At 34.4% G+C, this 24765-nt stretch overlaps 1 protein-coding gene and 1 non-coding gene across 2 annotated transcripts; both read right to left on the reverse strand.

The window, feature by feature from the left end:
* Positions 1–2748: 2748 nt before the first annotated feature.
* LOC147483183 (large ribosomal subunit protein uL10) lies at positions 2749–5781 on the reverse strand. Its single transcript, XM_086578300.1, has 5 exons — positions 5248–5781; positions 5111–5179; positions 3662–3760; positions 3197–3589; positions 2749–3064 (listed from the first exon to the last, which is right to left on the reverse strand). Exons 1-5 carry the CDS (start codon positions 5503–5505, stop codon positions 2924–2926), a joined length of 960 nt encoding a protein of 319 aa, XP_086434426.1. The 5' UTR covers positions 5506–5781; the 3' UTR covers positions 2749–2923.
* LOC147483184 (small nucleolar RNA snoR74) lies at positions 4126–4256 on the reverse strand. The gene has a single exon (XR_015207060.1). It is a non-coding gene; the product is annotated as a small nucleolar RNA snoR74 (small nucleolar RNA).
* Positions 5782–24765: the final 18984 nt, after the last annotated feature.

The following is a 24765-nucleotide window of genomic DNA, read 5'->3' on the forward strand; positions in this document are numbered from 1 at the left end:
TGAAGTTGAGTTAAAGTTCCTTAATAGTTTGTTTAACAATGTAAATAAATAATATTTGTAGATACAATAAAATAATAAAATAAAAGGGTTTCTGATAGCATGACTAAAGTAAATATAAAGTTTTATTGTAGTATCAATAACATGAGTGATTTTTATTTTAAGTGTATTAGAGCACTGATTTTTCTTTGGTGCATGATAGAAAAGACTCCATAATATTTTATGCAGGGATAAACTTACTCTATAATTGATTAGTTTAAGTAGAATATTATTTTTCGTAGAGGTTGCTACGTGACTACGTGTCAAGAAAATGCATGCTAATGAGAAACAATATATTTGTCTTGTGTTTAATTGACAGTAATAATTTGTTTTAATATAGACAGTTAAACAGTTAAACTATAATAGATTTTGTAGTGGCATGAGGACATATATTATGGAATTATTTAAAAATAATTAATATCAACGTTATCATGCTTAAGTTTAATCTCAGTACATTCTTGTGTAGGTTATAAGTTAATAACCAACGTTATTTGTTCGTATAACTTTACTTCCGAATCTCGGGGACGAGATTCTTTTGAGATGTGTATAGCTGTAACGCCCGTATTTAAAATACGTATTTATTTATTTATTAATTTATTTATTTATTAATTTAAAATTTGTTGGATTGGATTTGGGATACATGGGCCTGATTTCTGAGCCCAAGTCTGTGTTGGGCTTAGGTTTCAAACACAGGTATATATTCATATTTTTCCAAATAATAGGGTTTTTAAATAAAAATAAAATAGAAGCGGAGATAAAAACTTGATTACTAGAGCGTTGGAGCGCGACGATTCGGACTAGAAGGGATTCGTGGAGCTTTTGATTAAGGTGAGTAGTTTAGTTTCATTTTCTCGTATATACAAAGAGATAACTTTACTGTAGTACCATGTTTCGTTCATTTTGTGCTCTTTTCTCTTCAGCAATTATTCTTCTTGTTAGTGTTTAAAACTTGTTAGATTATAGGACAGTCAAAACTCTTAGGTGGTTATTAATGGAGGTGCGATCCCCAAACCTCCTTTGTCCTGTAAATGTTTGAATGGTAATACTGTGATACTGTAGTGGTGTTGCTATTATATTTTTTTGTATTTTTGAATGCTATTTTGTATTGTGGGTTGGTGGATTGATGAATGGTGGTGGTAGGAGGGAGTTTGAGCGTGGTTTGAAAGCTCCAAGGCGACGTTAATGGCGGTCGGACCTATGTTGGGGGATGAATTTTCGAAGTTAGGTAGTAAAGTTTTGTGAATTTTTGTAATGAAGAGGACTTTTGTTTATCTTAAGTTTTTATGGGTTTTTAATTATCTACATATTTAAACTGATTATGGGTTTTTGGGAGTTAAGAGTGCATCACACCTCGAAAATCGAAGAGTCGGGAACAAATATTGTTTTTCCGAATTCTGTCGAAATTCGGGGTGTGACAGTTCATATGAACTTCACTCCAATAAGTGTTCTTATGTTCTTATTGATCATATATTATGTTGAGGTATGAACATTGACTGTTCATACCCCAAATATGTATGAAAAATGATTGTTCATACTACAATAAGTGTTCTTATGTTCTTATTGATCATACATTATGTTGAGATATACCCCAAATAGGTATGAACAATTGTTCATAGCTCATGTTGATGTATAAACAATGATTGTTCATACTCCAATAAGTGTTTTTACCGATCATATATTATGTTGAGGTATGAACACTGATTGTTCATATTATATACACCAGGTCATTTCGATTTCCGGGCCATTTATTATTTCGTGCCAGGAGTATACTTGACATTTCATATACCCAAACCGTTTTTAATTTCACGTCAAAGTATACTTGAATTTTCATCTACCCCGTCCTTGTGAGTGATTAAAAAAAAAATGTCCTTACGAATTACTTTCTTCTCTGATTTGTCCTAGAGAGTTTCTCTCTGCAAAAACGGAGAGACTCAAACCCAGGCCGAACAACTAGTCCATAAATAAAATTGTGCTAATTCGAAGGAATTTATCACCTCTTTACTAAGAGCATTCCCAATACAAGTAAGTGTTTTTCACCTCCACATAAGCTCAATTTCTCTTCTTTGCTACCGTTTTGGTGAAAAACAAAATGAAGATGCCTAATGCAAAAGTGACTTTAAATACCGAATGGGATGCATGATTTCACTTGAATATAAAAATAAAAAAACACACCGAACGGAATGAAACATCGGTCTAAAATTAAGAAAAAAAAAAAAAAATGTGAGACAGAATGAAACATTCCTTCCGAAAAAAAAACCGATAAAATTTTAAAAACACACACGAGACAAAATAAAGCATTCAAGTCCGAAACTCACAACTCTATGAATATATCAGTATTCCGTTCAAAACTAACAACTCAGTGAAAATCTCAGTAGCAAGTGCTACCCTCATTGTGACTTAGCTACATGTCACCAACTATCACCCCCTCATAGTGAGTTGGAGTACCAAAATGCACAGTATAATTTAATCAACATAAATCAAAATGAGATTTTGGTAATTGAATGTACAAATATGTATACCAGCTTGACTATATTAGCAAATTTGCCACAGAACATAGCTGATCAAAACCTTTGACTGGAAAGTATCACCAATGCAGAGGTAGTAAAGCTGAAAAAAATTTACCCAATAAAGAGGCAACCCATTACTATTGAGTGACTTCTAGCAAAGTTCCCCAATCAACCAGTTGGCCAAAACTACTTGGAAACGACAAAGTAAACGGAGTAGAAAACTTAATAAAATCGAAATTAAAATATATCCAAGCTTACTGCAGTCAAACATAAAATAAAAATTAACACAGAATCCACATTATTAAAGATTGCTACGCCACTAAGATAATGTTACTATCCCTCTGCAACCTATTACTACAAACCGGCACCACTAAAATAGATTAATCAAACAAACTAAATCCCATGTCCTCATCAGACTCTTCTTTTGGTTCTTCCTTCTCTTCCTCCTTTGCTGCAGCAGGTGCAGAACCAGAATCTGCAGCGGCAACTGTAGCAGCAGCAACTACATACTTGCTTGGGTCCTGAAATTTTTGGAAATCACATATGAACAATGGTGTACAACAAAACCATCAGAATCCAAAAAAATGCACAATAAACTAAAAGTAAAAGGGTATACTGAATTAAAAGTCGGCAATAATGTACAACAATAGTACCTTGAGGATCTCTTTCACTTTGTCAGCATGTGGGTAAGAGTAATCTGTAGCAACTGCAATGGCAAGAACATTCTTGTATGCATTGATGAACATGTGAGGTGCAGCAGCAAGTGTTGGGAATGAGATGGCCAATGCGAGTGAAGTGACCATGGAAACACCAGCAGCAAACCTCCCCATCAAGTCATCCTCGGTGAGATCAAGTACTTCAGGGTTAAACACTGAGCCGTTGTCGTACACAGTGAGGACAACAAGACCATATGAGAAGGGCCTGATTCCCAACTTAGCGAGCAAGGCAGCTTCAGAAGAACCAACCTTGTCGTGCTTCTTGATGAGCTCTACAGGGGTTATGATTTCAACTGTACCCTTGTTAATTTTTGTAGGGATGTTGAGCACCTACACACACAAAGGGTCAAAAAAGGCAAATGTTTTGACAAATGATGGTCAAAATGACAAAGGATATTAAACCTGGAAGAAGGAAGTTTGGGATGGGTCCAGCCCTGTGTTCCCAGGAGGCACAACAACATCAATTGGAGCAACAAGACCAACACGAGCAGGAGCTCCAACCTGTGAAGAAATTAAGAACGATCAATTTATATTATACAAAACTTTCAGCCAAACCATAAAAAAAAACTAGGAAATTCCCAAGGACCGAATGAGGAAAAAAGAGCTTCAATTACCAATTTTCCTTACAACCGTTTGGTGCACAAGAAAAACTAAAAAGAATTTTATACACAAGCACGTATAAGCACAAAAATACTTGCACAAAACGGCTACAATTTCTTCTGATCAAAACAAAGTTAGACGAGCAACTATATCCGTATTATCTTTGTTAATAACTAAAATCTGAAATGAAAAATGAATTTTATGCTGTCTAGTGTCTAAAAAAATATTAATTTTAGATAATGAAATACACAAAATAAATGATTGAAAAATGTTTCATCATTTACTGAACCTTCTGCTAGTATTAATATTTACAGAGGTTCACCCAAAAATAATGAAGTAAATCTCCCTGAAGTTTACGAGAGACCCATTCTAAGAGAAAATGGAACACTGCTTTTTTTCTTCAGGTCAAATGCCCACATACTTAAAAGTGCCAGGACAAACAAGTGGGGAAGTTCTCGTGCAGAACTTCAAATCAGATTTCAAAGATCGTGTTACATAATCATACAAGCTCACAATTAAAATGGGTAATAAAATGACTGTATAACATCATTCTTTGAAATAAAAGAGTTGTCTTTATTTATTTCCCAGCAAATTAGCAATCACTTTCCAATAGAATCAAAACTAAACATATCATATAGGCTAAATACTTCATAGGTGTTTCTAACACAATTATTATTTAAAGTGATCAAAATTTGTAAATACTTATCAAAATATCACCGTGTTTCAAAACTCAAAATTGTAAATGCATTTTTTATCAACATTCCCGACATAACAACCTACAAAGACTGCAAAACATCAATTGAGTCTCATGCCATGTCCATTGCTTACTTGGCTCAGTGAGCAATGAGTATTGTACAAGTAAATGGTCAAACAAACAACAAAAATTGAAAATATACATACCATTTTGAAAGTGAAGGCCATTATCAAAAATAAAAAGAGAACAAAAGTGGAAGCAAAAAACAATTCTACCCTACGTTTAAAACAACAGAACCATCACAACACATGCTTTACTATTAAATCTTCAATTAAACTGGCATGTTGCAAATCTACCACGAATAGTAAATTTCAATCAACATATAAAACACACATGCCCACAAACCACAAACAATATAATCCAACATCAAATTATTACAACAATTGTATAAAATTTCCTTATTTCTTCATATAACTAAAAACTACTCATTCTACTACACACATTATGCAACAACAAGACATAAACATATAACAAATATTAAAAAAACAAAAGCATACCTTATACTTAGCAACCTCTTCACTAACTTCCTTCAAATCACCCTTAGTAAAGATTAACCCAACATTACCCTTCACAAAAACAAAATTAATCACTGACCACTCAAAATAAATAATCAAAACAAAACAAAACAACGTACCACAAGAAGAGGAATAAGATTAAGAAAAGCCTTATTCCCAGTTTTCTCAGAATGAAGTCGAACAGTTCTTTTCATCATAGTATTCTTCCCCATAAGAACAACAGAATCACCTCTCAAACCTCTACGAATATTCTGCAATTGATTCGACCCAACATTATCTGCAGCAACAACCAAGATCTGATTGAACTCATCTAGAAGTTCACATAGTTTGTGATCATAAGCAATCTTTTTCTCCGCTTTTGTTTGTTTTGGTGCCATTTGAAAAAAAAAAAATTAGTATTTTAAGATGTGATAACAAAAATGAGGGCCAAGATAAGCAGTGTTGCTTGTCAAGGCGGACAGTTTGCTGTCTCCTTAGCCTCTGTGTAAGTTTACAAGGTTTTTTTTTTTACTTGAGAGGGAGGCTGAAATAAAACTAAAGCGTGAGGAAGAGAATGGAAGTGGAGTTGAGTATTTATATGTCGTGAGAATGTATGTGTTAGGGTTAAACCTAGATCGTACGGTTCAAGATTGGCTTTTGTTAGACATAGTCGCGGGTAAATGTTGATCTCGAGGAATACCAATTAGGGCTGTCAATGGTCTGGGCTGGGCCTGATTATGAATCCGTCTCAATAACTGACGAGTTATACCCAACAAATTTGACCCGGTATACTCTTGAGTCTTGTCCGGTTGTTTTAATTTTGAAATTGTACACGTATGAAAGTAGGCTATGGGTTCGAATTGCTATGTGTACAATTGAGAGTGTGTAGAAATGTTTATATACATGATAAGTTCTAGGGTATGTAATTGGTAATAAGTTTTACAATTTTGATACGATACAACAAATTTGACATATTTCCAGTCAAAATAAATTAATAAAAATAATATATAATGATCGAAATCACTTTCAGTGCTTTAAGACGGCGATTAAGATAACTATACCTATGATCCCAAAAATGTGGTAGAACAAGTGTTGGGTCAACATTTCGAGCAACGGAATTTGATTGATCTAATGCAATAACAAGTGAATCTAATAATTAATCATTTACAAATGAACACTGTGAGGGACTAATATACACAACCAACGTATATTATACACGTATCTAGTACAATTCATCACTATATCAAGACCTGTCAGGTGGCTCATACCAAGATATGTCAGGTTGTTCATACCATGACCGCAACCAGGTCGCTTATACCAAGACCACAACCAGATATCGTAACGCTCAGAGATGGAAAGCTAGACGTTACAATAATTATGTAACAACCATGCATTTTATTATATCTGCATTAAAGCTCATTCAATACCACATTAAGTGGACGGGCTATAAAATCAAGAGGAGACATGATCTAAAAAGGAGAATTCTATGCTTCTTCTCCACTCTCCATCTTCCCCTTAGGTTCTCCAGAAGAGATAACACCAAATCATTCATCCCAAATTGTGAACTACGTCTGACTTGACTCTAGCTCCCTCTGAGAGAGCTAAATACGTAGGCAGTTCGTCCGGAACGAACTCAGTCAATCCATATCAAACCTCCTTCTTCTCCAATTATCCAATAATTGTAAGGTCTGACCAAATCTTACATTTAATTACATTGGCGCCGTCTGTGGATCAAATTTCTTGGAAAATCATCTACTCTACTCTCAATCTTTCTAAAGATTTCAATTTCCAAGCTCACGAAGCGTGTAATCGAAGTGGAAATCTATCGGAGCTTATAAGATTGCAACGTCAATCAGTCAAAAGCGGCAATTGGAGGAAAATAATCTGTCAAATCAATGAATGGCGACCAGGTCACTGCTAACCAATAAGATAAGTACCCCTTTCAAAACTTCTCTACAATTAATTTTTGAGAATAGTTAATTTTGTAAACGACAAGTAATTCGATCTGGTTGAAATCGAGGAGTCGGTTAATCAAGATGTTTTCACTTTTTGAGATCGTCATTAGATAATTTGTTCACTAGAACATAATTAAGAACGGTCATTAGATAATTTGTTAACTGGAACATAATTAAAAACATGCGAGCTGGTCTATGTGTTTGAAAATTGATTAGTTCTGCTCACATTCCACACCATGCGACCTCAAAACTTGGACCGTATGCCAGTAAAGACTGCTGCTGGTTCACATTTAAGCCGATTGGTGGTTCAAGAACCCAAAAGGTTGCCTTGCTACAAAACAGTCATTGTGCATGACATTCTACTAAGCCACTCATAGCTGGCGATCCATCTAATATGACAAATCTTGAAATCGACAGAAAAGTCATTTTTCAACCGTTTCATTGTTCATTAGTCTTCTTTTGACATGAATATTAACGTTACACTATACTTTGTATTTATTTAGCTCAAATAAATATAAAATCATTTCCATTAATTACTAACAACCCATGAGCGTTACACTATACTCTGTATTTCCAATTCTTGATATCCAGTACAAGTTGGCGAACAGGTATCATAAAAAGAGAGTGACCATATCATTGACATGCATGCCAAAATCAGCAGCGTACCTCCTAAATACCACCTTGCAGGTCGTCCAAAGCTGACATCTTCGTCAGTTAGCGTTGATCATATTATGATTTCTGACAAGGCTTACCACTCATCCGAATTTGAGTCTTTTTTGAGCTTGAAGTTTTCAGAACAATTTACGTGCAACACATTTACCGTATTAAGTTTCAATACAACTAATCTCATTTTCTACAGCTCACTCCTTGTCAAGTCATTTTACATCACAAACTAGGGGCTAGCTACACTCTGAATTGCGGCTCCCAACAGCCATATGCGCAAGTACAATCCAGCTACGATTTGAGCTCAATGCTCAATTTATCTCCAAATTACCATTTCTTTTGTTCCAATTCCTTTTGGATATCAATTCGATCTAGTGCAGGTCAATCAAGCTCCAAACTGGGGGCTAGTCACAACCATCTCCAAACTGGGGCTAGTCAGTACCATCTAAATAGGTTCAATTAAGTTATTATACTCTATGCATCTCCAGAATTACTACCGCATCTATGGTATTAGCTCATATTTTTTACAGGTCAATCAAACTCTAAAACTGGGGCTAGCTATAGTCATGCCAATTCAAGGCTAGCTATTAACTGTGATCTCCAAATCAAGACGCTCACTAGAGCCACCCGCCCACTAGAGCAGGCAGACTCACTTGGGTCACGACGCCCACCTGGGTATAACACTCACTCGAACTAAAACGTTATCCATAGCTTAAACGTTCTCCATATTTAAATGCTCACTCGAGCTCAGGGCTACATAGCCCACAGGTTACTTAGCTTTAATACTTCTCGCTAGTTAGAGACCTATATTTCTAGGGTCAACTAAGAGTAGAACGCTTCTAAGAGCAAAACATTCAAACGAACTCAAACGCTATCCAAAGCTCAAACGTTCTGAATGACTATACACTCACTCGAGCTCAGAGGCTACATAGCCCATCAACTCTCGCTAATTGATGATCTACACTTCTAGGATCAATTCAGTGCAGAACGCTTCCATAAGCACTAAAAGGTCCCTTGACCTACTGGAGCAGATGCTTACATAAGTGCTAAAAGGTCTCTTGACCTACTGGAGTAGAACGCTTACATAAGCGCTAAAATGTCCCTTGACCTACTGGAGCAAAAATGCTTACATAAGTGCTAAAAGGTCCCTTGACCTACTAGAGCAGACCGCTTACATAAGTGCTACAAGATCCCTTGACCTACTAGAGCAGAACACTTACATAAGCACTAAAAGGTCCCTTGACCTATTGGAGCAGAACACTTACATAAGGGCTAAAAGGTCCCTTGACCTACTGGAGCAAAACGCTTACATAAGCGCTAAAAGGTCCCTTAACCTACTAAAGCAGAACGCTTATATAAGCGATAAAAGGTCCCTCAACCTACGCTCACTCGAGCAGAACGCTTACATAAGCACTAAAAGGTCCCTTGACCTACTGGAGCAGAACGCTTACATAAGCGATAAAAGGTCCCTCAACCTATGCTCACTCGAGCAAACCGCTTACTTAAGCACTAAAAGGTCTCTCGACTTACGCTCACTCGAGCAGAACACTTACATAAGCACTAAATGGTCCCTTGACCTATGCTCACCCAAGCAGAACACTGACTCGAGCACTATGGATCCCTAGACCTACGCTCACTAGAGTAGCATTGTCACAACCCGAATTTCTAAACAATTAAAAAAAATGAATATTTGAAATATAAATATATGAAACATCACTCGGTTCAATTGTCTAAAAACCCAGGCTATGACGGGGTGGATATAACACATGTCAAAACCTAAAACCCACATCATAAAAATCTTAACAACAAAAATAATCTTCAAAAATTCTCTTTATTATTTTATGAAAGTCTATCTTCCATCCAAAAATCATCAATATAACATTCTAAGAATAATAGGTCATCAACATCGTATTCTCATTCCATGATGAATATGAAACTACGTTATTACATACTTCCAAAAATAATGGACCTAATAAAAGAACTAACGGATTCGCCCGGATCAAATCCAAATCAAACGCCATGGTTCCATAATCGCTTTCCACCTATGTTCCCAAGAACACACCCACGCTGCAACAAAGCAAAACATGGGTCAAAGAAAATGGAATTTGCCGTATGAGTAGACTAACCACATAAAACCATTATCATACTTTAATTATCCAAACAATCACGTTATATTTTTCCATAACTTAATCATTCTCAGCTTGGAAGACAAGTAGTTCCGTCATTTCAACCGGCATAGTTTCTTCCCAAGCAAAACTTCTATTATATTAACTCATTCTAATAACTCGTTTTAATATCTAAATCATTGAATTAAAACTTACCGATATCCACTGCTGTATAAGGGTAGGACCGCGTTCCTGCACAAAATATTATTAAGTCCTACCCTCCTGTAAAAGAAGTTAGAACTTCTATATAACATATGTAGATATTATATTAGGTATTCAAAAGTAAACCCAAACACTCGCATAATCAAAGAATACAACTAATCCGCAAGGCGAATACCTTAGTTCCTCTCTAGGGCAGTCCAAAGAATCTGGTCATTCATGGCACATTCAATGAATACCCACGATAACGCTTAACGGGCCATTTATGGCACATTTAATAAATGCCCACCTAACATATGACATCAACGGTCATAAAACTCAATTCCAAAACTTGAGGCGTGGAAAGTTCTAAAAGAGTGCGGTAAATTTTGTTTACGCATTATTGAACTTTATTGCATACATTATTTCAGAGAACGAAGGAATATCTTGATTCAAGTATTTTTGGTTTACGCGTTATTAATTTCATGGATGTATAAGTGTCATAACGTTGTGTATCGTAAAAGACCAAAAATCACAAAGCAAGAAATACACGCGTACAAAGTATTTTAGAAAGGTCTTAGCCTAAGTCAAACATGCTAATAGTCCTAGACTTATCCTAATAGACCGAATCATAATTTTAGGAAAAAATCAAATTGGCTCAACTGGTCAAAGTCAACTCTGGTCAACAGTCAAAGTCAACCTGTCATTTCCATGTTCAATTGGTTCATGGTCATAGCCATGGTTCATGGCTAAAGTCAAAGTGCATGGCTCATGGGCTCATGGCATGGTTAAGGTCATGGGTCGGACCCAATTAGAAATATCTAAAAGAAACAGATCCACTTAAAACAATAATGACCCAGCCACTAACAAAAATAGAAACCGGCTCAAATCAACTTAAATGAGAAACCGGCTCAAATAAAAGGAACAGACCGGCCCAAACAAATTAAATTTGATTAGACTCATCACTTATAACCGTACCAACCCTTTAAGCATAACCTCAAGCCCATGCCCAACACATATCAGGCCCAACTCAAACCTTTTAAGTTAATTCCGGCCCAAACAAAAACAACCCAAACAAAACAGCCCAAGCCCACCTAAGAGGAACATGATCTCTTCTTCTTCCTCACGATCAGCAGCTTTCCTCCGCGAATTCCGGCCACCACCAAGTCCTCTATACCGCCCCCTCATCCCAGCAGTTTGACTCCTCCCTAAAAACCCAGTATGCCGATACCATCCCATGTAAATTCTATCACTCCTCCAAAAATCGCGTTTTTACGCCATTAATGGACATTCAAGCTTTAACCACACCATAACAGCCTATATATTCCTCACCATCCCTCGACCAACAACCAAGTAAAACCAACACAACCCCCATCATCAATCAAAATTCAAACTAAACAGTTAACATCACCACACAATTAAACAAAAACCCATCATTCAAACACAACCAAAATATATGGGACGATTTGGATCTGCTGGCGACGACATTAACAACCGGTGTCAAGGTGTCAAGGCTTCGACAGCTAAAAGCTAAAATTCTTCATAGTTTTATTTACAGAAGTATTTCAAAATTTTGTATCCGTCGGCACCATTACAGAGTTTACAATATCTCGAATATGTAAAACAGTATTATTGAATATGTTTAGCAGAAACACATAATTAAACAAAATAAACATCTTCAGACTACTCACAGTTTTTAAAACCGAACAACTTCCCGAAAGCAATACCGAAGAAAGACCGACGCGTTGGTAAATGCGATAAAAAGACGATCTTTCTCTTCAAAACTCAAAACCTTTTTTTTTTTTTTTTTTTTTTTTTTTTTTCTAAAACTCTCGCTGTGTTTTTTCCTCAAAAACTCTACTGTGAGAAAACTCACCGAAAAACAAGGACAACACTTATCTATTACTTACGAGACTTTTATCCCTAAGCTGATAGTTATCCTATATTATTTTATCTATTATTCACTATTATTATTATTAGGAAAAATAAAAGAATAAAAACACGGGGTGTTATAAGCATGCTCACACGAACTTCAAAACGTACTAGAGCAGAATGCTCACTTAAGCTCCAAATGCTTTTTTGAGTTACAATCTTCTCACTAATTGAGGGCCTACACTTCTAGGATTAATCTAGTACTTGTCAAAGCAGCATCATTCTCATCTTCAATCATTACATAACCGGTGTGCTTCCCACGTGTGGAGTTAATCTCTCATCAGATCGTCCTACGAACGACCTAATGAGAGGGGGTTGTGTGAGGGACTAATATACACAACCAACGTATATTACACACGTGTCCAACACAACTCGTCACTATATCAAGACCTGCCAGGTCGCTCATACCATGATCGCAACCAAATCGCTTATACCAAGACACAACCAGGTCTTGTAACGCTCAAAGATGGAAAGGCATAAATTACAACAATTATGTAAGAACAACCATGCACTTTAGTACATCTGCATTAAAGCTCATTCAAGACCACATTAAGTGGATGGGCTATAAAATCAAGAGGAGACATTATCTAAAAAGGATAATTCTATGCTTCTTCTCTACTCTCCATCTTCCCCCTAGGCTCTCCAGAAGAGATAACACCAAATCATTCATCCCAAATCGTGAACTACGTCTGACTTGATTCTGGCTCCCCCGAGAGAGCTAGATACGTAAGCAGTTCGTCCGGAAAGAACTCAATCAAATCCATATCAAACCTCCTTCTTCCCCAATTATCTGATAATTATAAGGCCTGACCAAATCTTACCTTTACAAACACGTAAATGATTGAATGCAGGACACTAGATTGATGTAATCTACATACAATGTTCATATAAGGTAGGGCGGGCCCTAGGCCTATGTTGTATAAGGCTTTGCATAGGCCCCCAATAAAAAAAAATAAAGGCCCCGTGAAGCTCTTAAAAGCCAACTATAATGTTAGAAACCCATACAAAATCCCAATTTTTCAGACTTTGCATTGGGCCCTTTGAAACACAAGGGCCTGCCTTGATATAAGGGAACTGTATATGCAAAAGAAGGAAAAAAAAAAAAAAAATATATATATATATATATATATATATATATATATATATATATATATATATATATATATATATATATATATATATATATATATATATATCTATTATAATAAAACACAATGGCGGACAAAGAGAGGCCGGATCGCCTTGGGATCTGAGTTTGATGTGCATGGGGATCCTGAAGAGAGGCACGCGTGTATGACTTAGAACGTTTGAAACCGTTTCTAATTCTCAAAGGCATTTAAAAAGATTTATTTAATGAATTAAATGTTGTAAATTCAATGCATGCATGCATTGGTGGGGATTTTTGGGGATCTAAGTTAGATCGGGGCGATGTCTTGCGGTGTGATCATTTTGAATGAATTAAATTTCTTGAATGACTTGAGGGGTTTCACTTATAATTGTCATATATATATATTTTTTCCGCTAATCTTAATTGTCATTTATAACTATTATAATTTCTGATAACAAAAAAAGTGTTTTGGGCTTAGGCTTGGGCAAAGACAACACTTCAGTTTCTCACTCCATAATTCTCGCAACCTTCCTCTCTCAAAGTCTCAAGAATAATGGACTATTTATTGGGACGTTAAAACACCTAAAGAGAAGAAAAATGCAACCAATTTCTCTCTAATGCTAAAAAAGTTGTTGTTCCGATTAGCGGGTTCTCGTAAGTTGTTGTTTACTTCCTTCTCTATTGGTGCTCATTCCTAACTTTTTATCACCTCTTCATCATGATGTTGGCGCATGAACTTTTTGCTGCCATAAAGTGTAATTGAATTCTATAATTTGAGCTTACTATGGCGCATGACCAAATTGTGCCTTTACAATTTCAATTGTTTCTGGGTTAAATTTGTATAAATCCCAATCATCCTTATTAATCTTTTTACTAAATGTTAAGAGAAAAATAATAATGGCTCCAAGACCACAGTGTCTACTAATATGGCATAGCTAAAGAATTATTACATTATCATCGGCCCTTTGCTAGCCAATTTATCAACAATTGGTTTCCTAAACTTTTCGTTTCTTTTTCTTAATTTTTCGCTTTGATTTCAGTGTTTGTAAATTCCAGAACTTTGCACGGGTCACCTTGGAGCGGAGGTACTTTTGAAGATTTTCAGCATTATATTCTTTCTCGTGGTGCATGTAATTTTGATTTCGATACGTTGACACTTCCCATTAGTACAAAGCCACTCTCTAACTATATGCTTGAAAGTTTGGCACTTCAAAGGGGAAAACCCCTTTACTTTCTATTTCTCTTTAGTATTTGATTTATATTTATCCATCGGATTTTGTCCTCGATCTCCTTTTATCTCTTAAACATTTATCATAAAACCTTAAGCTTCCATCTAAATCAACCATTTTTCCTCTCCCAAACGATTGACTTTGTAAATGAAAAGACCATTGAAGAAGAAAGTCAAAGTACATGGGGTTGTTTGGTTCAATGCTATGCTTTCTTACATCTTTGTCAAAGATCTTTATAGACAAAATTTGTACAAGTTTGTTTCTATAACAATGGTATCCATTGGGTAATGTGTGAAAGGTCTACAAAGCATGCATCGATCAATTTCAATTATATATTTGTTCAACTTAATAATTCGCCTTTGCCCTTTCTCTTTTTTTTTTTTTTTCAGGTTTACCATTTTCCATTAGTGCCCATTTAACTCCAAGCTGGTAAACTATTTCAATCTTCTTCAATATTTGTAAAACTCAAATCTGTGTACATCGACATTAAAAAAAAGTTATAGTTCATGAATGTGCACTAATAGGGCTTCCCCATAATGTGAACATTCCGAAAACATATGGGGTTTAGTTAATTAATTTTTTAGAGCCTAGGTCTAAAGTGGTGGTGTAGGCTTATGAAAACCAAGGATGTGTGTGATTGTAAATCTTGTACCCTAGAGTTTTGTTAACACTAGAGCTTTGAAAAGCTCTCACACTCGCTATAAGATCTTGGGGACCTAAAAGAGATGCCTTCTCATTCTTGCTTAAATTTGCATTGCTTTGCATTGGTTTCGTATTTTGTGTAGTTACTTTTCGTTTATGATGATTGTTTCTTACTTCATTTAAATGTATGTATGATAATGTTAAGTGATGGTATAGATAAATGATAGACATGATTATGTGATGGTCATGCTATAAGCCCAACAACCTCATGTAATGTAATATAGGGGGGTGGTATAGGAAATAGACTTTTATCCTCAGAGCTAACAAGATTCATTGTTCTTCGGTTGTGAGAGAAAGATGTAGTTTGGGCTTACAAACAACTGCCTATTGGTTGAAACTTAAGAGGAAAATTCTAACTTTGGACAAAGTCTTAAGTAATCTTAACTCATAACTGAATGCCAATTCTTTGAATTTTCACAAATGGGTTTTTTGAAATCATAATTGAAGATTTGATCTATTGTCGTGTACTTGATGTGTAGTTGCTATGGTCTTGGTTTCATCTTGGTTATAAATTGCTTGGTCACATTTTGCTTCATCATTAGCCTCAAACTATAGCTAGCATGGAATACCTTTCCCCTGCTTGGTGGTAACTTGCTAACCTAATTGATTTATGAATGTCACAATTATTGGTCTTTCAAATGATTATTCGTAAGCAACATACATATTATAAAATAAGTGTCTCAAGAAACATTGTGTCAATAAAAATACATTCCCCGGATGAAGGTGGATACTATATACTGAGGGGTGGAGTAGGGCTTTCATTGAGTGGATTTATAAGGAAATTGCAAGCAGTTTTGAATTGCCTAAAACCGGCCTCGGCTTGGAGAAACATTCAAGGGTTACGACTACTTGACTCCGCCTCTTCTTGGCAAATTCCCTTGAAGTCGGGGATCGGGTCGTGGCTGGAACCCTACTACGGTCCTTACAAACATCTCACTTTTATATCGGACTTTAGAGATACATAAGAAAAAAAAATGCAAATGTTGTAATGCATTACTTCGGCATGGAGCTTTTAGTCAAGTTCTAACGTTTCCTTTTGAGATTGATACCGCTACAAGATCGTTGCTTTTGAGATTGAACTATCATAATTCTCTTTGCATTGAATGAACCATATATTGCAAGGTTTTCCTGATTACTATAATTTTCTTTGTGCTTTCAATTGGATTTTTCCTCCCGGTTCCTTACATGTCAAAACACGGCTCCGCCAATCGTGACTTTACCTCGAATAAGGGTTTCCATTACTTAACATGAGAGTTCCTCCCACGCATCCTCTTCCCTCTCATTTTCTTTGTCTATATTGTTTTCTTTTCTTTCCATGTGTTTCCTTTAGTATCATATTTATCTTATTCCCAAAAAAAAAATCTCTCTCTATGTAATGTTCCTTTGTATGTAACTTCCCAAATTTCTATATTTTTTGTTTTTCTTTATGTTGATGATACACTTAAAAAAAGGTGGAAACTAAAGTTGTGGTTTACCTGATATTTTCGGTTCAAAGCGACATGGGCGAATGACTTTATAGTCAAGGAAATTTTAGGAAGCCAACGACGCGTTGATGGTTTAAATTGATTTTTACGTGGAGCCGAAGTCTACCCATTGTCTGTAAAAGCCACTTTTATACTAAGCATTTGATTATATTTTGTACTCAAGTTTTACAAGAATTTGGAATTGTATACCTTTTATATATCTACTTTTTGTGTTGTTATTAAGTTTCCATTTTTACCGCATTATTGGGAACAATACTATTGTAAATAACTATATATCTAATGACATATAACTTCCTTATAAATGTGTCTAAGCATATTGCAATCTTTGGATTGATATGCTTTGTTGAATGGACGATCTTCGGTAGGATACCTGCGTCACTCTTAATTATCCCAAATATATTGCATTGACTAAACATATTGTGTATGTGTGTTCATGGTGTATGGTTGTGTTATATCGTCAATGAACTTTCTCCTCATTATGGAATTATCTTAATTTGATTGGTAGATTGTTTTGTTATAGTATTTTTAACTTTTCTCTTCTTTTTTAGGTTAATGTTGAAGATTGCAGGTTGGTAGTAGTGGAATAAGGAATTTAGGGAGGTACTTTGATTCAATTGATGACGCCAATTTGCACTTGCAATGAAAACCGGGGATCAATTTCAAATCGAGTTGTGGAACATTTTTTCATACTAAACACCTTTATTCACCTAGCACACCACACGCCGCAAGAAAACTTTCCGGTACAAGTTGATCCGGTTGGGTGAAAGTGGCACATGCCAAAAGCTTAGGCATCGCATTCCCCCATAAGCCTGTTTTCAATGTCTAAATTTCATACTATAATAGATCTCGAATTAATGAAGTTATAAATGGTACTTCCTCAGTGGTGGGACGGAATTAAATTTATAACATCAATTTTAGCTTTCTTCATCTGTCAGTGTAATTCATTATATGTAAAAACGTTTGGCTTTTCTTCAGGACAGACCGTAAAGAGTCATGTATATGCACTCATAAAGACTTAGTCAACTATCTCATATGGAATGCGTAAATACAAGTTGGCGGACTCACAACTTTTCTTTTGCATCAAAATTACTCAACTAATATATGAGTTGCAATATTTATTTTCTAAGATATTGTAGCAATATGTTTTTTTCATCATTTCAATTTCAGTTTTAATGAATTCATAACTTAAGAACATTCCTCCGAATTTCCTTGGTTAGTCTATTAGAAAGGTACATAGTACTCATATTTTAATATCTTTCATTTCTTACACTGTAATGCATGAGACATAATACTTCTAATGAATTACAATGTCAAAAAAAAATAAAAATAAAAAAAAATATAAAAAAATATAATAATAATAATAATAAAATAAATCATACAACCATCCATCCATCCTCAATTCAATTATTATATACAGTGATTGGTTATCAAAAACGTTATATCCATAAATTCATTCACATTCACATTCGATTTTTTTTTTTTATGAAAAAAACTTTGGTTAGGATCAAGCTTGTTGTAGTTTAAAAGAAGGGAAATTATTCTGTCGAAAACGCTATATCCATAAATTCATTCACATTCACATTTTTTTTTTTTGTTGCATCCTTAGTGATAGTTTGTTTATATCATTTAAATGTGTTATTTTCTCTAATCGGCATATAAATGTTTATTTGCATAATGAATAATCTTTCCAAAGCACCCAATAGGGTAGGTAATAAAGTTCTCACAAAATGGATAACCTTTCCAAAACACTCAATGTGGCAAGCAATAAAGTTCTTACTTTCAATGAAGACAAACTCTCGATTTATAAACCCATACGCACCTTCACACCTCGGGCCAACAAAAGCCTTCTTAACAATATACAACCACATTTACAAAACTCACCTAAAATCGATCGTCACCAACGAAGAACATTTCTCAACATAGCAGTCTTAACAATATACAACCACATTTACAAAACTCACCTAAAGTCGACTGTCGCGATTGGAAAAAACAACGAAGAACATTTCTCAACATAACCAAAATGCCAGTGTGGTTTTGGCAAACCAAACCAATTTGAGTCTTCTAACAATTCACAATGCATAGAGAGCATCGATTAAGTGCTCTTTGAAATTCAGAAGATTAGTAAAACATTAATAAAATGTGTTGTCGACAATTTATGGCTTAATGTTACACTATAATTATTGACATTAATCTTATTGTCTTTATATTGTTCGTAAAAAAAAAAGATTAAATGTGAACAACTATACATTTAACAATAGTACAGTAGATAAAATTGGCGTTCAATTCATGACTTCAAATTGGGTTTTTGCATTAGTTACCACATACTAGCATCCACAAAGCAGGGAAGTATGTCATTAAACGTGTAGTTCCAATTTAAAATAAAATGTCTACAAATTACCACATAGGACACACATAAGAAAATAATTGTGTACCAAAATTAATGTCACTGCACAAACAACTTAATAATAAGCATCTCATAACAAACCGTGCCGTAGGGGCACGGGTATATATATATATATATAACGTTCTCACTGAAGCACTCTAAAAACTATTGACCTTGATTGAAGAGAACTTGTAACTTAATATTTCGTCATCAACCAAAGGAGAAAAAAATAAAATAAAAAAATATCTTTAACAACCCCTATTTCCATGCACGTCGAGCAAGATGTCACAAATTTTAATGATGTAGTAAGGATTTTTAAGAGGCGTGCTAGGCAAAAACTTCTAGATAAACAATAGCTATTGTTGTTAATAATAGTTTAGCTACATAGTTCCTTTTGTACAAACTAAGTAGCCCATCTAGATTACGTTTAGAGGGATTGAAGTCCTACAAAAGGATAATTATTGTTGGTTGAGGGATTGGAGTCCTACAAAATGATATAACATCAATGCAAAAACACATAATTTATCTAAATATATGATTGAAATTAAGAATCACAAAGCATAAAACTACAATTTAATGGATCCCATCATAAAAAAAAACACTACAAGTTTCTAAATATTTAATTTCAACAAATATATTATGAACACTCCCTATTTACTTAGTTGTTGGCCATGACGAAAATGTCGTAATCATTTTCCCATCAACATTTCGATGACAAAGAATTACAAAAGCATGTGAACCGATTGTGATTGTAGTCACCTAGCGGCTCTTATAATAAACCAATGTGTAGATTGCAAGTTCTAATTCAACACTGGTTCCAATGAATATGTTTGGTGACTTTCTGTCATTTGTATCACACTTGCTTGGCTATTCTTGTGTTTGAGGGTGCAGTGGTTGCCCCATGAGTGGTCGAAACCTGCAATTTTGGTATGTCACATTTCTTTGGATTTCTTAAAGGTAAAAGTTAAACCAATGGCAAAAGCCTATGGTCCTCATGTTTTTCGTGCCAGTAGAGAACGTAACAGTGTCAAGTTACTATTGGGAATATATATGGTTTTGTGCTTTTGTTTATCCTTATTCATTTTTTTGTTAAATCATTAATTCAATTTCGCTAAAATCATCGATGACATTTTTAAAATTTTATAACAATGATTTTGTCGTTGAAGTTTAGATATGAGATTACGCCATTGAAGTTTTGATCATCATATCAAACATATTTATAAGTGTTTGCACAAATTCATGATTTTTTTTTTGAAGTAACAATACTACTAATACCATAATTAATGCTTTAATGTGTAGCTAGTTACTCTTGTTTAAACAACTCCTGCTATGATCAAATGTGTTGCAAACTATCACACTACAAAAAATTTATAAATTTACACAATAATTTTTAGTGTCTATTAGAGTAAATACTACAATGAAGATAAACTAGAATTAGTTATTGACTTCAGTCAATGCCAGCTTAGCAAAAGCAGTTACAATAGAAGCTTCTACTCTAACAAACTTGTAACTAACAAATCACATGTAATGATGAGTATAAATACTATGATTGTAATGAGAATCATTAAGTCATTGTAATAAAGATTTCTCTCTTTGTTCATGGTATCAGAGCAAACAAGTCGAAAGGCGATTTTGAGATCCAATCTCAAATTTCAATTCTTATGCCATTAAAGAAGTTTCAAGTTCTTAAAGATAATCAATGTTGTCATCATTACAATCAATTGAGTTAGTTATCATCTTCTTCTCAGTTCTTTTCAATTGAATTAGGTTAAATCCAATTTTCTTTTTCACAACAGTTCAGTGATCTTGTTCTTGATTCTTGTTCTTTTATATCAAGTCTTTATTACTCAAAATTGATTCTCTCATTACATACTTGTTACAATAACTTCATCATCAACTAACATGAACTCAATCAACATCTCTCAATTCGTTCCTGTTAAACTTTCTAAAGATAACTTTCTACTTTGGAAACAATTGTTCAAACCAATCCTCAAAAGTAACAATCTGGTTGGCTTTGTTAATGGTTCATGTAAATGTCCACCCCAATTTCTCATCAATGATGAAGGTCAACAAACAGAAAATCCAGAGTATTTACAATGGGTTAAACAAGATCAAACCTTGTTGATATGGATGAATGCTACTATCTCGGAATCTTTTCTCCCTTATGTGATAGGTATTGATTCTGCTGCTGAGTTATGGAGTGTACTTGAAAAGCGTTTTGCTTTAGCAACTCGTGCTCATGTTCATCAACTTAAAGAACAACTACAAGGGATCAAAAAGGGAAATAATTCTATGCATGACTATTTACAGAAGATCAAATCAATAAGTGATGGTTTAGCTGCTGCAAATATCATAGTAACTGATGGTGATACGGTTCAGCATGTTCTAAGAGGTATATGATCCAGTTGCAACATCTCTTCGAGTTAGAACTGAAGAAGCAAGCTTTGATGAGTTGTATGGTTTACTCTTACGCGAAGAAATTAACATTCTGGAAAGACAGAAAATTGCTCATGAAGTTTCTACTCAAGCCTTTGCTACTACAAGGAATGCTGGCAGTTTTGAATCCTCTTCAAACTTTCATCGAGGTGGCTCAAGTAATTATAGAGGAAGAGGAAGATTTAGAGGCCGTGGTGGTTTTAACAGAGGAGTAGGAAATTTTCAAAGCAATCATAACACACAGAAGACTTGTAATCCTGTTGTTAATCCAAATGGCATAACTGAATGTCAAATCTGTGGCAAGCTTGGTCACTCAGCAATCGACTACTATAATCGTATGAATCATTCCTATATTGGACGTCAACCACCAGCAAAACTTCAAGCAATGGTAGCACAGAAAGCTTCAAGTTCATCTGGAAACTCAAATACACAAGACTACTTTCCTAACACATGTTATAACTCACCTTCTTCCTACTACACATCAGATTATACTCCTTCATCTGAATCTCAGTGGATTGATGATACCGGAGCCACAAATCATATCACTGCAGACTTAAACAATCTCACTCTTCATTATCCTTACTCTGGAAATGATAAAGTTCTAGTTGGTGATGGCCAAGGACTTCACATTACAAATACAGGTTCCACTACTTTACATACTCCTACATCTAAATTTCATTTGAATGATATACTTCATGTTCCAGAAATCTCTCAAAATTTGCTATCTGTTCAAAAGTTTATTAAAGATAATAACTGTTCTATGATTTTCTGTCCAAATCATTTTGTGGTAAAGGACAATGTCATGGGCAAGACTCTTTTACAAGGGAGAACTAAGAATGGACTATATCCAATAAAGTTCAACTCTTCAACCATTTAATCTGTTCCAAAAGATTCTACCTGCTTCAATGTTTCTTCTGGTCAAGTTTTATTTCCTTCTCTTGCTTTCTTTGGAATAAAGACAAATACCAACATATGGCATCAAAGGCTTGGACACCCTTCTCTTTCCGCATTGTATAAAATCATGTCTGCAAATAAAATGTTGTTAAGTGGTCATTGTGGTTCAGTGTCTTTCTGTAATACTTGTAAGCAAGGAAAAAGTACTATGTTACCTTTTACATCATCAAGTACTTGTACTACAAGACCTTTATAGTTAATACATAGTAATGTTTGGGGACCTTATTCTATTCCATCTTTATATGGCTTTCTTTACTATGTTTCCTTTATTGATGATTGGTCCAAGTTCACATGGATTTTTCCATTACATAGGAAATCTGAAGTCTTTTCAGTTTTTAAAACTTTCAAGTCAAATATAGAAAATCAGTTGAACATAAAGATTAAAGTGTTTAGATGTGATGAAGGAGGAGAATACAAAAGTGTTGTTTTCAAATCATTTCTTCAAGAAAATGGCATTTCACTTCAATATTCATGCCCTCACATTCCTCAACAAAACGACATTGCTGAGAGGAAACACATGCATTTACTAGAACTAGCAAGAACTATGATTGCTCATAGCAATGTACCTCCTAAATACTGGGTGGAAATCTTCATGACTGCAATTTTTCTGATAAATAGATTACCACCTTCAGTTTCCTCTATTTCACCTTATCAAAAACTCTTTAATGTCTCTCCTGATTATTCACTATTGAAAGTATATGGATCAACATGTTTCCCTTGGTTAAAACCATACACCAAAACCAAACTTGAACCTAGAAGTAAAGAGTGTGTGTTCACTGGATATAGTGCTGACCATAAAGGTTACAAGTGCCTTGACATTTCCACTGGCAGAGTTTACACATCAAGGAGTGTCATTTTTAATGAAAATCATTTTCCATTCAAGTCTCACACAAATACATCTATTCCATCTTTCCCATCAAAATCTTATAATCTTGTTTCTCTATTATTCCCACACACTGCTTCAGAAATTCCACCTTTGTTAGAAACTTCAAATTCAAACCATCATTTCTCATCTCAATCTCCAACTTCTTCTGATTCACATACAAGTCATGCTTCTTCAAATACTCCACCAGTCCAAAATACACCTCCACAAATACAAAATCAACCTCAATCACCACTTATCATCCCATATGTTATTAATCAACCTTTAAATTATTCTGAACAACATTTACAACTATATGCAGAGCTATGACATTTGAATATTTATTTTGATAACCCATCCAAACTTTTTGCAACGTGAAAACCCACTCTCTATAAAAGGAAAGAACCTAGCCTTTATAAATGCAAAACTATACTTGTCGAGGCATTCCCACTACATATAGTACAACAAGTGTTTATTATTCCGAACGGAATATCGAAATTCCGCCCAATATTTTTGTTTTTCAAAAAAAAAAAAAATATAGAATAGAGAAATATTGATAATTTTGAAATTTGTCGAAATTCCGAATATAACAAGGGTCAAAATATTGTAAATTTCGATTTTTGGATTTGTCGGAATTTCGAGAATTTTGAAATCCCAAACTAACCTATGTTTTGAGGTTAGTTTCAACATATTTGCAACCAATTTTTGATTTTCCGTTAATTATTCTTTGAGGTTTGTTCAATGCATTTGCATCTAGTTTTCGATTTTCCGTTAATTATTCTTTGAGGTTTGTTCAATACATTTGAATCTAGTTTCTGATTTTTCGTTAATTATTCTTTGATGTTTGTTCAATGCATTTGCATTCAGTTTTCGATTTTCCGTTAATTATTCTTTGAGGTTGTTTCAATGCATTTGTATCAAGTTTATGATTTGCTGTTAATTATTCTTTGAGATTAGTTCAATGCATTTGCATCCAGTTTCTGATTTTCCGTTAATTATTTTTTGAGTTTAGTTCAATACAATTGCACCCAGTTTCCGATTTCCCGTTAATTATTCTTTCATGTTAGTTTAATTCAGTTGCATGAAGTTTCTAATTTCTCATTAAATATTCTTTGAGGTTAATTCAAAAGAGTTGCATATAGTTTTCAATTCCCATTAATTATTAGTCTTTGAGATTAGTCCAATGCAATTGCATCCAATTTTCGATTTCCCGTTAATTATTCTTTGAGGTTAGTCCAATGTAGTTGTATCTAGTTTTTGATTTCCCTTTAATTATTCTTTGAGGTTAGTTCAATGCATTTGCATAAGTTTTCGATTTTTTGTTAATTATTCTTTGAGATTAGTATAATAGAGTTGTATTTAGTTTTTGATTTTCGTTAATTATTTTTTGAGGTTAATTCAATGCATTTGCCTCTAGTTTCTGATTTCCCATTAATTATTATTTGAGATTAGTTCAATGCAGTTCCATCCAGTTTCATATTTCATATTAATTATTCTTTGAGGTTAGTTCAATGTATTTGCATCCATTTTTGTTATTTTCCGTTAATTATTCTTTAAGGTTAGTTAAATGCAGTTACATCTAATTTCCAATTTCCCGTTAATAATTATTCGAGTTTAGTTCAATGTAATTGCATCAAGTTTCCGATT

The sequence above is a fragment of the Coptis chinensis genome, chromosome 8 (assembly GCF_015680905.1).
Source record: "Coptis chinensis isolate HL-2020 chromosome 8, ASM1568090v1, whole genome shotgun sequence".
NCBI lineage: Eukaryota > Viridiplantae > Streptophyta > Magnoliopsida > Ranunculales > Ranunculaceae > Coptis > Coptis chinensis.

Excerpts from the sequence above, each read along its gene's own strand:
- LOC147483183 (XM_086578300.1), bottom strand. The coding sequence starts at position 5,505 with ATGGCACCAAAACAAACAAAAGCGGAGAAAAAGATTGCTTATGATCAC. Across the intron at positions 5,180-5,247 it reads ATCTTATTCCTCTTCTTGTG|GGTAATGTTGGGTTAATCTT; the intron begins GTACGTTGTTTT and ends GTTTTTGTGAAG. Across the intron at positions 3,065-3,196 it reads AAGTGAAAGAGATCCTCAAG|GACCCAAGCAAGTATGTAGT; the intron begins GTACTATTGTTG and ends CAAAAATTTCAG.